Genomic DNA, 16,063 nt, shown 5'->3' with positions numbered 1-16,063 from the left:
ATAGGAGCCGAGCATGGAAGAATTTTGAGTTGGCGTCGCCCACTCGAAGCCAAGTTATTCTAGAAGCCTGCCTTTTGCGAGCCCTCTCGATCGCGGCCAGTCCTATCACTTTCAGTGTGAGTTACTTCCACAGTTGGTGTTCTTCTGCTGTCAAAGATCTAGCCTCCTGAGCAATGTCCAGACAAAGAATCACCTCATTGGCGATGTGGAATTGCAGCTTTGCACCCCCAAACAATGTTTTGCTCCAAGTTTTGAGATCCGCTGCAACTCTCTCCATTTTATTTTTGACTCTGACGAAAGGGCAATCGTGATGAACTGGCCTCTCCCTAGCATGCTGCACTGTCTCCTGGAAGAGTGGGAAAATAGTCCAGAAATTCTCGAATCTGAATCTAGCCTTGGTGACAGGTCTATCTCCGTTAGCTAACAATAGAGGGCAGTGGTCTGAGAATGATGTAGATGCCGCCACGAGGACAAAATTTGGATGCATATCCTCCCAAGCTAAGTTGGAGAACACCTTATCTATGCTGCATAGAGTTGGGTCCTCCCTCTTGCTGCTCCATGTAAATCTCCTATTTTTGCATTTTATCTCTTTGACCCCTGCCAGATCAATTGCTTTGCAGAAACGGCCCATCATTCTCCTATTGATGTTGCAGTTGTTTTTGTCTCTGGCTTGGTAGATCATGTTGAAGTCTCCATTGAGCATCCATGGCTCCGTTGTAGGCGGCGCAATCGCTGCTAATTCTGAAAGAAAGTTGGCTTTCTGCAGGTCGTCCATAGGGTCGTATATTGTGGTCATCCAGAAGGACCACCCACTACCGATTATCTTCACCTTTGCCGTGATTGAGAAACTAGCGATGATCTGATCCGTAATCTCTACTATCTGCTTATCCCAGAAGATAGTCGCGCCCCCTTGTGCCCATAGCCAGAAGCACAATGCATCCCTGCAGCAGGTTGCCCCCCACGTCGCATGCCATGGCAGATGTCCATGTCTCTATTTTCGTTTCTTGCAAGTTTAAGATAGCTATCTTGTTTGCGTGCGCCACCTCTCTAACTGACGATCGCCTAGCTACCGAATTCAGGCCCCTAACGTTCCTTGACATAATCTTGTAGTTTATATCATCCATGGAGACCATGATATTCGCTTCGTTGACTATCATTACTGCTAGAAAGATTACAACACACATTACAGCTAACCGTGGGGTGTCGCCGGCCTCCAATAGACCCAAAATTCCGGCGTTGTCTAGATAGTAACCATGCTTTCCGAAGACTACACATGAAGACTAAACCTAACTCGAACTGGTCTAAGACCAGCCGTCGACGAAGACTAACTAATAGACCTAACATGATCAAACTACATCTTCATCAGCCGCGCTGGCCATTCCGGCCGCGACCTCCAGAGCCTTGCAGTCCAAACCGGTGAGCTTCCTGATCGCCTTGATGTCATTGCGTGTCAGCGGCTCCTCGAAGCACTTGAGTAGAGTCGCCGTTTTTCATCTTTTTTTTGCTCATCATCATTTTTTCGCGAAAAAGCCTACAAATGGTCTAAAAGCTGCCTAGCCATAATTTTTTTGAGTTTGGAACTTTTTTTCTTCTACGGATGTCACCAAAGTTGGGGAATCTGATTTGATCATGACATGTACTAGGGCATGATCTGGAAGTCAATAATACACAAGCATATACTAGACTCGGACTAGGATTGGTGGCGAAGATGAATCTGGTGGAACTCAGACTAATGGCGGATATGTATCTAGTGAAATTCGAACTGGTGGCATATATATGTTGGAGGTGGACTCGGATTGGCGTGATGGCAGTTGATATGTGGTGGTGTATATGGACTTGGATTGGTGGCGGATATGCGATGGTGGTATATGGTAGCGACAATGAAGGTGGTGTGGCGGTGGCATGACAACCTGTGAACAGAACTCGAAACTCTAAAGGACTAGATGCTAAGACCAGCAACTCGACACGATGATGCAACTGCAAATTCAACAAAGCAAAACACTGAAGAGACTATGCAAAGGCTTGGATTGGTTTGGATATGATGATCTAACCCTAATTTTTTTGCTTTCTCGTGGACTGTAGGTATAAAGAACAGATGCAAACTAGACTACGGAAAACTAGTAAAATCTCACCGAGCAACCTGGAAATCGGATACCACTTGATAGGACCAAAGGTGTGTCGTCTTTTGATTTGATGGTAACTATCGTTTTCGGCGGAGTAGACTTTGACGATCCGACTACAATGTACGAAGACGCCGCACCTTAGCAACCGCTAAATCAACTCCAAGAGGTTATTGACCACGCCGGAGCACGGTCAACCTGACCACGAGGGTCTATTTCCTGCAGGAAAACGAATAACAAGTAAGAAACTGAGGTTGCAATCTGGGTATTACGAATTTAAGAGGTAAGCTTTATTGGTCAACGTGGGGTTCTGTGACATCTTGGTCTGGTCGTTGAACACAAACGAAGGACGCGAGTTGCAGCTATGGTGTACTTTAATCTAAACAAAAGCCAAGTCTAAAATGACGCCCTAATGGCCGTATTTATAGGGAGATAGAGGGGAATTTCGTCCTCCCTTGGCAAGGTGGGACTAAATTCTATCCTAAGTCTTTTTTCATATTAATACAGACTCTAAAAACTGCCTATTAAGTGTATTTCAAAATTACATGGGCCTGGCCACCAAAAATAAGGTGGCGCAACACCTATATTAAGCTATGGACGAAATTTATGAAAGACCATCTTGTATATTTCGTCCATGTCCTTGTACGTCATCATGGTGGCTCCAAAGTGCTGAAAATTCCATCGGAAACTCTGTTCTTGTTCCCCTTGCATGCGCCATCCTCTCCATGTTTGATCATCCTCTAATGTTCACCCTTCTTGTCCATGATGAGCGCTTCATTTGTAAGCAAAACAAATATATCCAATTTAGAAAATATTATATTCTGATGAACATTAGAATCGTTACCAAGAAACAAAAGTACCTGGTAATTTAATTGGCGTGTGCGAAATCTAGTAATTGTTCCAGTGTATGTATCAGCAGAGGTTGTGGGTGTAACTGTAGTAGTGATGATCTCATAACTCTGTTCTTACCAGAATGCCCTCCTGTTCATGATCTTCTTGAGCTCGTCCAACATGCTTGTGCCACTAGTGTCGATGCTGCCAACCGCTGCATCCAGAAAGAACAAGTTTCAGACATTCTCTGCTTGAGATACTTAGGTGTGGGCAAAAATTCAGTCCAAGTTGTTGTAATTTAGCACCCATATCGAGGACGACGTACTGCACGCCGGTCTCACCCTTGGCGATGGTCCGTTCGTCGTCACCGTCAATCCACCGGGGTGATCCTGTCGCGCAGGTTGCCGGAGTTGGCGAAGTAGATGGGCGAGTCCATGCACAGCACGAGCATGTCGGACACCATTCGCGCCGTCGTGTATTGGTCCATCCTCTGGTAGATGGTCGTGTCTGGTCCGTTGCCCATAATCGCGGTCCTTGGCCGCGCCATGAAGAGCAGCACCCGCAACACCGAGATGGGCACAGCCACCACTAACCCTATCTCAACTCTGCCGAAGATGGTGCCGAGGTAGGCTCCAGCGCAGACGTAGAAGTCCACCTTGTCGACGTGCCAAAGGAAATCACGGCGCCGTGGTAGGCCCCCGCGCGGGCAACATGTCGGAGCCGTGGTAGGCCCTTCTGTGACGTTGAACAGCTCCGCTGGAGGGCAGTCGCCGCCGCCGCTGCTCCCTGCGAGCGGCACCTCCGTCGCCCCCAGGTTTTCGTCACCGTTCTCCCCGTGAGCAGCAGCTCTCGCCGATGACTCATCCTCCTCCTTGAGTCATGTCATTGGGTACAGGATATGGTTGGGGCAGTTAGAAATGAGACAGTAAGGGGATTTGGTTGATATGAGAGTACAAGAAGGGGATTTGGTTGGTATGAGAGTGCGGAGACTTTTTGGTCGAGTCAAAGAAAAATGGGTTCGTCGAACCACCCGTCGGAACGAATGAACTTAGGAGGTGGTGTGTCAACGAAGCGAGTGTCAAAGATTCGTGCAGCGCAAACGGACGGTGATTAAAGCATTCGGGCCAAACTCCTTGAGAACTGACGTCCGGGCATGATCTTTTCCTTTTCTTTTCTTTTGAAAATTGTATCGTATAAATCCAAATAAAAGAGGATAGAGTATAATTTCTCAGTAAGTCTTCTTAACCGTCTTTCTGGCGGGATAGACTATAATTGGATTTCACGGCCGCCCCGAGGTCGTTTTGGGGGCATTTTACTTGGCGTTAACACAAGGATTATGGATGTTCTGGCATCTTCGGAGGGAGAGTTTCACTTAAACTCCATATCCGAAACAAAGCTGACAACTTCACATGGTCCCTCGTCGCCGTGTATGGGGCAGCCCAGGATGAGTTCAAGGCTACTTTTCTCTGTGAATTGGTTAATCTGGCGAAAGATAATCCCTACCCCATTCTTATTGGTGGGGATTTTAATTTGCTACGATTTCCAAATGAGAAAAGCCGTGGTAGGTTTGATAATCATTGGCCTTTCCTTTTCAACGCTGTCATAGACAGTCTAGATTTGCGAGAGGTTTCCATGACTGGAAGACAGTTCACTTGGGCGAACAGTCCCCCGGAGCCGACATATGAGAAACTAGATCGCGTATTAATGGATACCGACTGGGAATCCAAATTCCCTATGGTCTCTTTTCGCGCTCTACCTCGTATAGAGACTATCTCAAACCATGCACCCATCCTCTTATCTACTGGATTGCCACGACCACAGTACAGACGCAAGTTCAAGTTTGAACTGGGTTGGTTACATCGGGATGGATTCCATGACATGGTCAAAGAGGTGTGGGATAAACCGGTTGCCGGACTTACCCCAATTCACAAATGGAACAACAAAATGCGTGCTTTACGTATGTTCCTTGGTGGTTGGGCTAGGCACACTGCGGGTATCCTCAAAAAAGAAAAGCTTTGTCTTTCATCTATTATTGATGATTTAGAAGCTTTGGCTGAGATTAGACCTCTCTCTGAGCATGAAATAGAGATCAAGAGTCAATCGAATGCCCAGTTAGCTCGCATGCTACGTGAGGAGGAACTTAAGTGGTACCAACATTCGAACTCTCAGTTTATCTTGAAAGGTGATTCGAATACGAAATATTTCCATGGAGTCGCCAATGGTAGACACCGGAAGAAACTCATTCATTCCCTACATCAAGAGGAGGGCACGATTGAAGGGCATGAGCAACTTAAGTCTTATATAACTAATTATTACAAAAATCTGTTCGGAACCCCTGAGGAAGGAAACTTCTCGATGGATGAGTCTCGAATAGATGACATCCCGCAAGTTTCTGATGCGGAAAATAGCCTTCTAACAGCTCCATTTTCCGAGGAGGAAGTTAGAAAGGTGGTTTTCCTAATGGAGCACAACAAAGCACCAGGTCCAGATGGTTTTCCCGCTGAGTTCTACCAGAACTTTTGGGATGTCATCAAACATGATCTCCTACACTTGTTTGGTTGCCTTCACGTTGGCCAACTAGAGTTGTTTCGCTTAAACTTTGGTGAAATTATTTTATTACCTAAGGTTAATGAGGCTGAAAGGATACAACAGTATCGGCCAATCTGCCTCCTTAATGTCAGTTTTAAAATCTTCACCAAGGTTGCGACAATTAGGCTACATTTGGTTGCTGAACATGTGGTTCGTCCTTCTCAAACTGCTTTCATGCAAGGCAGAAACATCCTAGATGGGGTGGTTGTCCTTCATGAAACAGTCCATGAATTGCATCGAAAAAAACTTAATGGATAGTTCTTAAAATCGACTTTGAAAAAGTTTATGACAAAGTCAAGTGGTCTTTTCTTCAACAGACTCTCAGAATGAAAGGATTTTCTGCAGAGTGGTGCGCAATGATCCATAGCTTTGTGACTGGAGGTAGTGTTGCCATTAAAGTCAATGATGACATTGGTAGCTATTTCCAAACGAAGAAAGGATTGCGACAAGGTGACCCAGCATCGCCCATGCTATTCAATATAGTGGCAGACATGCTAGCGGTCATGATTTAGCGTGCCAAGGTTGATGGCCAAATTGATGGGGTGGTGAATCATCTAGTTGATGGTGGTCTCTCCATCCTTCAATATGCTGATGATACAATTCTCTTTATGGATCATGACCTCGAGAAAGCAATCTGAAATTAATTTTATCAGCATTCGAGCAACTCTCAGGGCTTAAGATCAATTTCCATAAAAGTGAATTGTTTTGTTTTGGAGAGGCTGAAGATGAGGCTCACTTGTATGCTGACCTGTTCGGATGCGGGTTGGGCCAGTTTCCAATCACTTATTTGGGGATACCGATACATTATCGGAGACTCACAAATGCTGAATGGAAACACGTCGAGGAGAGACTACAAAAAAGACTTAGCAGTTGGAAAGTTAAACTGCTATCTCTGGGTGGAAGGTTGGTCCTCATAAATTCAGTACTAAGTAATATGGTACTATATATGATTTCCTTCTTCCAGTTGCCGAAAGGAGTATTACATAGATTGGATTACTTCCGATCAAGATTCTTTTGGCAAGGAGATAGCGAGAGAAAGAAATATCGGCTGGCTAAATGGAGTGTGGTTTGCCGTCCCAAGGACCATGGTGGGTTGGGCATTCATGACCTAGAGGTTAAGAATAGGGCCCTTCTTGGCAAATGGTTGTTTAAGTTATTGACGGAAGATGGTGTATGGCAAACCCTCCTAAGGAGAAAATATGTGGGTTCAAAGGCGGTATCACAAGTATACTGGAAGTCTGGGGACTCCCATTTTTGGGCGGGACTAATGGCAACAAAGAAATATTTCTTCCGCTATGGTTCCTTCTCGATTAAGGATGAATCGGAAATTAGATTCTCGGAGGATAAGTGGCTAGGTAATGCTATACTCCGAGAACAATATCCAGCTCTATACAATATTGTGCGTCACAAGGGTGATACTATCGCCAAGGTTTTGGAATCATTTCCGCCAAATGTGACGTTCAGAAGGGATTTAATTGGACTTAGATTCCAATCGTGGAACATACTACTCCAGCGGTTAGCCACAGTACAGTTGTCACAAGGGTCCGATGTATTTCGTTGGAACCTACATGGGAATGGAAACTTCTCAGTGGATTCTATGTATAGAGCTTTGATCCAGTCTGACGTGCCAGTTGATAATAATAAGAAGATCTGAAAGATGAAGATACCTCTTAAGAATAAAATCTTTGCATGGTATCTTCGTCGCGGAGTCATTCTTACAAAAAATAACCTTATTAAGAGGAATTGGCATGGAAGTACACAATGTGTCTTTTTGTCCGCATGATGAGACAATAAAACATTCCTTCTTTCAATGTAAATTGGCTCGTTCTATATGGTCAGTCATCCAAATAGCTTCTGGCTTCTATCCTCCTTGTAGTGTTGCTAATATATTTGGCAACTGGCTACATGGGATTGATCACAAGTTTAGAACTCTTTCTCGGGGTGGGAGCGCTTGCCGTGATTTGGTCGCTTTGGCTATGTAGAAATGATAAGGTTTTTAATGATAGAAATAATTCTCTTATGCAGGTTATCTACAGATGTACCGGGATTCTTCGTTTATAGTCCTCTCTACAACGAGTGGAGAATCGAGACCTGTTTACGGAGGTGTGTACACGTTTGGAGGCTACGGCGAGGGATATTTTTATCCAACGTGGGTGGCAGCATGATCTTAGGATGGGGCCACCTTCAGTTTAGGCGTTATACAGAATTCATTCCTTTGTATATCGCCTTCTTCTTTTATTTTAGCTTGGTGTGAGAACGTTGTTGGCTGTGTACATCTTAGTTATGCAGAGGTCGGATATAATGCTTAAACCTTTTAAGTAATAAAGCGCCCCTTCTCGAAAATAAAAGATGAAGGCTTCTAGATCCGGAGGTACAGGAGGGGAATTTCTTGTCATTCGCTCAAACTGTGATGTACTACCAAAGAGGCAAAGGCCTTGATTTGATAGAGAGAAAAACTAGAGGGTTTCGTGCAAAGAACAAGCCCTACAGCACTGCCGCTCCTTGGCTCTTTCACGTCGTTGGCTCTTTCATGGCAACCCTGTCGGATTAATAACCCAACCCGCCCCAGCTAATTCCATTGATTAACGAGGACATGAGAGAGCCAAGGAGCGGCAGTGTTGTGGTGGCGTACACCCGTCGATCCCAGGCCGACTTTAATTAGCCACAGTTACTACCACCTGCTTCGCAACCCCCACCGCCATGAATGCGTGATCTACTACTAGGCAGCTAGGGCTGCTGCTGCTCACAGCCCCATCCATGCCTCTCTCTCGTCACCTCCCCAACCGTAAATTGAAAATGAAGTGAAGTGTCGTGGAGAAAACGAGGTCCAACATCGAGAGAACGCGGCAGCATAAATTCCAGCCGAGCAATGCCTCTGTTTCTCACTCCCTCTCTCTCCTTTTCTCTCTCAGCATTAATGGTGGGGGGTTGCCTGGGTTGCTAAGCTAAGCTGCCTGCCTTGCTCGGCTGCGCTGGAGGAGAGGGGTCGCGGGCATGTGCTTGCATCCATCTCGGAGTTGAAGAGACGGAAAACCGACTAGGTGGTGGCGGAGAGGAGATGGGGGAGGGGAACGGGACGGCGTGGGCGGGGGCGCTGTCGCCGGCGGCGCGGTACGCGGAGACGGGAGGGGCGAGCTTGACATGGGAGAACCTGACGGCCGTGCTGCCTGGGTCCGGCGGCCGGCCGACCAAGAAGCTCTTGCAAGGGCTGTACGGCTACGCCGTGCCCGGCAGGATCGTCGCCATCATGGGGCCCTCCGGCTCCGGCAAGTCCACCCTCCTCGACTCCCTCTCCGGTATGCATCCCAATCTACATACTCTCCTCTGGATCCAGTTCTGGCACGTTTGTTGTTCCAGCGGGTTTACCCTCCTTTCGGATTTTTTTTGTTGTTGTTGTAATAGTAGTAAAATTAATAATTTCTGCGTTCGTTGCAGGGAGGCTGGCGAGGAATGTGCTCCAGACCGGCAAGGTGCTGCTCAACGGCAAGAAGAGGCGGCTCGACTTTGGCGCGGTGGTGAGTGTGAAAATTAGTAGAAGCCTAATTATACTCTCAACAGTGAGCCATTTCCTGCAACCAAACCTATCATGGGCTTCAATTCCATTTTCTCAATCAAGACGTTGTGTCAACAAAATGAAGCTTCAGTACTATGCTTACGATTTCTTTAATTTCTTATTGTTTGTGGACGAATTTGTCTGTAATCAAGTTGAGCTTGAGTACTCCCTATGCACAAAGTGACCATAAGCACATTTATTAGCCAAGCTGAAAGGTTGGATAATCAGGGGTCAAGTTAAAGTTCAGACTGTATTGGCTAAGAGCAGGATGCATAACAGTAGTTGTAGTTACCGTTAAGCTCATACCGAGACAATCCAATCGCTGAGTTTGTTATCCGACGTCTGTGTATCCGTTGCACCGGGCATCGATCGATGCGGAGGCTGGGGGCACTCTTTCCTTTACGTAAAAACAAACACCGCCTAAAAACACATGTTCCACGGAATGGTTCCTTTTGATCCCCTTTAATTTCGATGGATCATATGGTTGGTACCAAAAGCAAGCCGTTAGTTGGTAGCTAGGACTTGGAACACATCAAGCCCGTCATGTGCCGGTTCATACTCCATAATTAGTCTTCTGGTGGTTTCCCCATCTGAATTCAGTTTTTAGAGTATACTGCTTAGGAAAGTATATTGGGCAGTTCGGGGTTGACATCTAATGATCTAACATAGATCTTATCTCAACAAGCTATCACATTCTAATGTAGAAATAATAATAATACGCATGCTTTTGAAAAGCCACTGAACAGTGCCAAAAATAGCCTAAGTCCATTTCAGCTGAGTGTCTCAAGGTACTTTGTCAAACTGTTGCCATGGAACATGTACTACGAGAATGACACTGCCATTAAAAGCCCAACCAATTCTTGTTTGATGTTAAATAGGAGGATGCATTGGATTACGAAATGCAGTTGTCAATCCCTTTCCGTATGTCATATTACAAAATGCAGTTGTCAATCCCTTTCAGTATGACATGCATGCCACACACTAATAGTATTAGTCAATGAAAATAATTAATGTGGAATAGACACTCCACTCTTGTGTAAAATTTTGACTTGTGTAAGGCTACAAGTTGGAAATGGAATGCTTCTCTTCCAGGAAAAAGGAAGTGCAAATTTCAGATTCTAGTAAAACCTTAACCATGCCAAACTCGTAAAATTTATCTAGTCATATGCTCCTCAAAATATAAAAAGTAAGTACTCCTTCTGTAAAGAAATATAAGAGCGACTAAAGTAGTGATCTAAACGCTCTTATATTTCTTTAAGGGGGAGTATGTGTTAAGCAACCAAAAACTCATGTGCCCTATGCCGAACTCCAAGATTTCAGCTCCCCTCAGGTATTTAGCTCTCACAAAACGTTGCCATGGTTCAGATTCAGCTTCCAAACAACACCACCATTTGCACATTAAGCTATTATTCAGTTTAGGCTAGTTTTTCATGCCCAAACCTCAGGCCCCACATTACTAGATGATACCTCCTTTTTGCAGCAGCACCTTGCCAGAAAGATGACCTCCTAATCTTACCAAAATTTTGAAGAGTTGTTTTGCGCATATAAGGAACATGGCCATGTATTGGTGGTAAATAGGACTAACTGCAGTTTAAGTAGTTGTTGAGTGTTTAAGACCAATCGGTGTCAGAACATAAACCAAATGATTAAAAGAACTAATCAATACTGAAATTCTGATGCTACACGGCAGTTGTGGGTAGTGGGTACTGGATAGTAGCAATTTCAAAAGCGATTATGTTTGACGTATAGTTGTGAAATTAGTTGCTCTAGTTTAACTCAGTACAATTTAATTCCTTCCTTTGCGGGGCAGTACATACAATCAATTTCACGACATAAAGAGGATCCATATGGAAGTAGTACGAATTATCACTGGATGGGGATAAGATTACACAATACTAACATAAAGGAGGATCCAGCTGAATCTGAAATACCCCTGAATATTGTACTGAAACTACGAGCTACCAAATTTGTCTTAATAACTAGTACGATACGAGGAACCAAGATATAGTGAGCTCTCAAGTGTTTGACGTCGGTGGTGTGTACCTCGGTCTACAGGCGTACGTGACACAGGAGAACGTTCTGCTGGGCACGCTGACCGTCCGGGAGACGGTCACCTACTCGGCGCAGCTGCGGCTGCCGTCGAGCATGTCAAAGGCTGAGGTGCGCCGAGTCGTGGACGACACACTGGACGAGATGGGCCTCCGGGAGTGCGCTGAGCGGCCCATCGGCACGTGGCACCTCCGGGGCATCAGCGGCGGCGAGAAGAAGCGGCTGTGCATCGCGCTGGAGATCCTCACCCGGCCGCGCCTCCTCTTCCTCGACGAGCCCACCAGTGGCCTCGACAGCGCCTCTGCCTTCTCCGTCATCGAGACGCTCCGCACACTTGCCATTGATGGCGGACGCACCATTGTCTCGTCGGTGCACCAGCCCAGCAGCGAGGTATTTGCGCTCTTCGACGATCTCTGCCTCCTCTCCAGCGGCGAGAGTGTCTACTTCGGGGATGCCAAGCTTGCACCACAGGTAGTACTACTACAGTACTATATGTATGGTCACACGAAGCGCTTGCATGTGTTTTGTATGAGAACTTGGGCTCAAAAACACGGTTGCTTTTGTTTTTTTTCAGTTCTTTGCAGAAACCGGATTCCCCTGCCCGAGCCGGAGGAACCCATCCGACCACTTCCTCCGGTGCGTCAATTCGGACTTCGACGATGTCGCCACGGCCCTGAAAGGATCCATGAAGCTCCGAGCAGTATGAGAAAATTTAGGACTGGTTTTCCTTTTTAATGCAGTATGAGCAGCATGGTGACGTTTGCTACATGTTTTCTGATTGGGGTAAATGCATTTTTGTTTGATTTGAAGGAGGCAGATCTTGATCCCCTGTTGAAGTACTCGACTACGGAGATCCGAGAGCGGCTCGTGGATAAGTACCGGATCTCAGACTACGCCATGATGGTTAGGAACACAATACACGAGATAAGCAAAATAGTAAGCCACTCCCAAATTCCAAGCATCTTTTCGAATTTCCTTCGATCCGAGTTTTTTTTTCTTCTTCTAAATTTTGATGTTGTTGCATTGGATTTGCAGGAGGGTGTGATGGAGGAGGCAGTGAAGGGCAGCCAAGCGACCTGGTGCAAGCAGCTGCGCACGCTGACCAAGCGCTCCTACATCAACATGTACCGTGACTTCGGCTACTACAGGCTGCGCATCATCATCTACGTCCTGATGGCCATCTGCCTTGGCACCATCTACTACGACGTCGGCAACGGCTACACCGCGATCCAGGCGCGTGCCTCCTGCGGCGGCTTCGTCTCGGGCTTCATGACGTTCATGTCCATCGGCGGCTTCCCCTCCTTCATCGAGGAGATGAAGGTCTTCTCCCTCGAGCGGCAGAACGGCCACTACGGCGTCGCCGCCTACATCATATCCAACTTCCTCTCCTCCATGCCGTTCCTGTTGACAATGTCCTGGGCCAGCGCCTCCATCACATACTGGATGGTCAAGTTCCGGCCAGGATTCAGCTACTTCGCCTTCTTCGCCCTCAACCTCTATGGCGGCGTCTCCGTCATCGAGAGCCTCATGATGATCATCTCCGCCCTTGTGCCCAACTTCCTCATGGGCCTCATCCTTGGCGCCGGCGTCATTGTAATTCTGCAACCAATTTTTTCTTCTTCTGTGTATTTCATCACTTGGCACGTGCATTCTGGTGTCTGACAGGATCGATGCTTGCATTTTGCAGGGGATCATGATGTTGACGTCTGGATTCTTCCGGCTCCTTCCAGAACTTCCCAAGATTTTCTGGAAATACCCAGTGTCCTACATTGTCTACGGCTCTTGGGGTTTGAAGGTACAGCTTTTGATCGGTCAGCTGCAATGGATTATGCAAGTAAAATCCTTGTACTAGCTAGCATGCATCTGAAACTGAAAGCACTGCCTTGGCATGCAGGGTGCATACAAGAACGACCTGCTCGGGCTGGAGTTCGAGCCGATGACGCCGGGAGGCGAGAAGCTGACCGGCGAGTTCATCATCACCAACATGATGGGGCTGAGCGTCAGCTACTCCAAGTGGCTAGACCTAGCCATGATCTTCATCCTCCTCCTGGCCTACCGCATCACCTTCTTCTTCGTCCTCAAGGTCAAGGAGGCCGCCGCGCCCTACCTCCGCGTCGCCTACACGCGGTTCACTGTGAAGCGCCTTGAGCGGCGGGCGTCCTTCAGGGAGTCGCTGGCCATGACGTCCTTGTCCAAGCGGCACAACGCGCCGCACCCCATGGCCATGCAGGAGGGGCTCAACTCCCCCATGCAGCAGTACTGACTGGCCAATGACGATGAGTACCAGGAGCAGCCGCCCCGGCAGTTGAGTTGATCATTACTACAGCAAGAAGATAGCCGTCCGTGACATGCGTCTGTCACGATTACTTGTGTATGCGTTTCCACTTGTTAGTTTTGCTTGCAGGCTTGCGGCTTCGCTGGAAGCTTCAAGGCTCATAAACATACGGATAGTGCATTCTTTAAAAGTTTGGTTTTACTGTAAGAAGTCGCTGCAACCAATACAGATGCGAGATAATATTACGCATCATTGTTTTGCTCGTTTGTTTTAAGCTCGGTTACTTCATGCACATATCCAAGGGAAAAGGAACATCACAACTAGGCTATTCATGTGTAAATACTGGTGCAGCACTCACTGCACAGAATATCAAGTTTTAACTACTACTCCCTCCGTCCAAAAAAGTTTGTCTCTCAAATGGATGTATCCAGCACATACATCTATTTAAGGGACAACCTTTTTCGGACAGAGAGAGAGGGACAAGCTTTTTCAGACGGAGGGAGTACGTCCTTCCAAATTAATTAAAGTTATTTTTTAAGGGAAACAACAGGACTTTGGTGCGTATTTTTATTGATTTTCAAATAAATGATACAGAAGTCTGACGAAAAGAAAACAAAGCAACTATACATGCTAATCTAGAAGAAAGAAAATACAACAAGAGTAAAATGCACCCGTGATCATTAAACTTGTATCGAAAGCTCACTTTGGTCATTGTACTTAAGAATACGGTTAATACGGTCACTATATATGACTTTAGGTAATTATACGGTCACTGCCTCACTGTATAGCTCCGTATTTTGCTCTGTTGACTGGTCAAACATCACAACACCCTCTCTCTACCCTATGAGGGTCCCACCTGTCAGTTGACCTCCGCATCGATCTGTGGACAGCACACAGCAACAATTTTTCTTAGGCTGGTACCGCCGCATGTGTGCATGCATGCATGCTATCGAGTGCTTGCTGGACGGGGCTGCATGCTAGGATCCCTGCTCCCGACTTTCTTCACGGCTGCTCAGTTCCCTTCAGTGTTCCTTTCCCAGAACAAAAAAAGACAACAATCTTTATACTCAAAAAAAAAAGAGACCAACCCAAGAGCTAACCTTTGTTGGCATTTTTTTTATAGGAGAAACTCCGCGAGCATCACGCGTCGAAGCCATGACTCGAACTCGGGTGTGCTGTCAGCAACCTCAGCTGCCCAGCCAACGGGTCGACGCTCCGTCCTCAACAATCCTTATACTCAAGACTCAAGAATCAGCCACGGGCTCAAAAAAAAAAAGACTCAGCCACGCGGCCATTGTTATACCTCTAGTATGTACGTCTGTTACATAAATATATACATAGTACTATATCGAACGTTCGCTGTCTTCACCGATGGACGCATCATCCGAGGATGCGCCGCTCCGCTCACGCCATCGCCACCTGCACTTCGATGAGCCCGGCCACCATCGCCGCTGTTGGCGCAGCCGCGCAGGTACCGACCTCAACGGCGATATAGCCGAGTGCTTTTCGTCGATACACGCGTATGAGGCTAGCTCGAGTAATTTCTGAGCTAAATCGGTTTCGTTCAGACATAGACGGCGAGAGATACACGTACAAAGGAAGAAGCCTAGTTAGCTGCTCGATCCATTTTCCTAGGCTAGGTAGCACAGGCAGGTATATGTAACAACACGCCGCTGGCTGATCGATCTGATCGCTCGAAGCACACGCACCCGAGGCAATATGAGGACACGCGAGTCACGCCGAGTTGATGGCCACAGCCCACAAGACCGTATCAGTTATCTTTGTTTTCTTTCTATTGAGCTGATTCAAAATATTACAGGGGTACAAGCTCGGATGATTGTTCCAGTCCAAGCCGGACATGGACTCTCCAACATCTGGGGCACAAGCAGCTCAGCCCGGTGTCCTCGCTTGAACACTGACATGTTCCCATTCACCGGCATGTACGTACGTACAGCCGCATAGGTCTTAGCTCCACAACGTGGACACCATGATGAGCACGGCAAGGGTTCAAAAGTGCTGCGTGCATGCGTGTAACTGTGTAAGTGTGTTTTGTGCGTGTTAATTAAATATTCATAACGCTCCATAGATTTAACACAAACTTGTGTGGGCATAGTGGTTAGAGTACGTGGGCTTCAGCAGAGATCCCTGGTTTGATTCTCATGCGATGGCGGTGTTTTTCTTTAAAAAAAATTGACAGGTGAGTCCCACATAGGTAGAGTCGTAGAGAGAGTGTTGTGATGTTTGACCAGTCAACAGGACAAAATACAGAGCTATACGGTGAGGCAGTGACCGTATAATCACCTTAAGTCGTATATAGTGACCGTATTGACCGTATTCTAAGTACAATGACCAAAGTGAGCTTTCGACAAAAGTTCAATGACCGCGGATGCATTTTACTCATACAACAACAACAGCTGCAGGGGAGCGCCAAAGAAGAAAAGAAGCTAAACATATACAAATATAACAGAATCTAGAAGAAAGAAAATACAACAACAACAGCTGCAGAGGAGCGCCAAAGAAGAAAAGAAGCTAAACATATACAAATATAACAGTTCGAGTGAGCTATATGAAAGCTTTGACCCAATCTTGTAGCCCACTGTAGTCCTTTTTCTTTGCACTTGAGTTCTTCCTTGAACTTTCTCCTGC

The 16,063-nt window shown here is 46.5% G+C and overlaps 1 protein-coding gene across 1 annotated transcript; it reads left to right on the top strand.

Moving 5' to 3' along the window:
- The first annotated feature begins 8,124 nt into the window (after window positions 1-8,124).
- LOC109786166 (ABC transporter G family member 12) lies at window positions 8,125-13,691 on the top strand. The gene is made up of 8 exons (XM_020344749.4): window positions 8,125-8,836; window positions 8,976-9,055; window positions 11,149-11,613; window positions 11,717-11,842; window positions 11,953-12,078; window positions 12,178-12,735; window positions 12,830-12,937; window positions 13,037-13,691. The coding sequence occupies exons 1-8, from the start codon at window positions 8,599-8,601 to the stop codon at window positions 13,403-13,405; spliced, it is 2,070 nt and encodes a 689-aa protein (XP_020200338.1). The 5' UTR covers window positions 8,125-8,598; the 3' UTR covers window positions 13,406-13,691.
- The last annotated feature ends 2,372 nt before the right edge of the window (window positions 13,692-16,063 follow it).

Source organism: Aegilops tauschii, chromosome 1, assembly GCF_002575655.3.
Source record: "Aegilops tauschii subsp. strangulata cultivar AL8/78 chromosome 1, Aet v6.0, whole genome shotgun sequence".
NCBI classification, from domain to species: domain Eukaryota; kingdom Viridiplantae; phylum Streptophyta; class Magnoliopsida; order Poales; family Poaceae; genus Aegilops; species Aegilops tauschii.
The sequence above is the reverse complement of the archived record's forward strand: the minus strand, read 5'-3'. Positions and strand labels throughout refer to the sequence as shown.

Coding starts and splice junctions, on each gene's coding strand:
- LOC109786166 (XM_020344749.4), top strand. CDS start 8,599: ATGGGGGAGGGGAACGGGACGGCGTGGGCGGGGGCGCTGTCGCCGGCG. Junction 12,079..12,177: donor TACACGAGATAAGCAAAATA/GTAAGCCACTCC, acceptor TTGGATTTGCAG/GAGGGTGTGATGGAGGAGGC. Junction 12,938..13,036: donor ACGGCTCTTGGGGTTTGAAG/GTACAGCTTTTG, acceptor CTTGGCATGCAG/GGTGCATACAAGAACGACCT.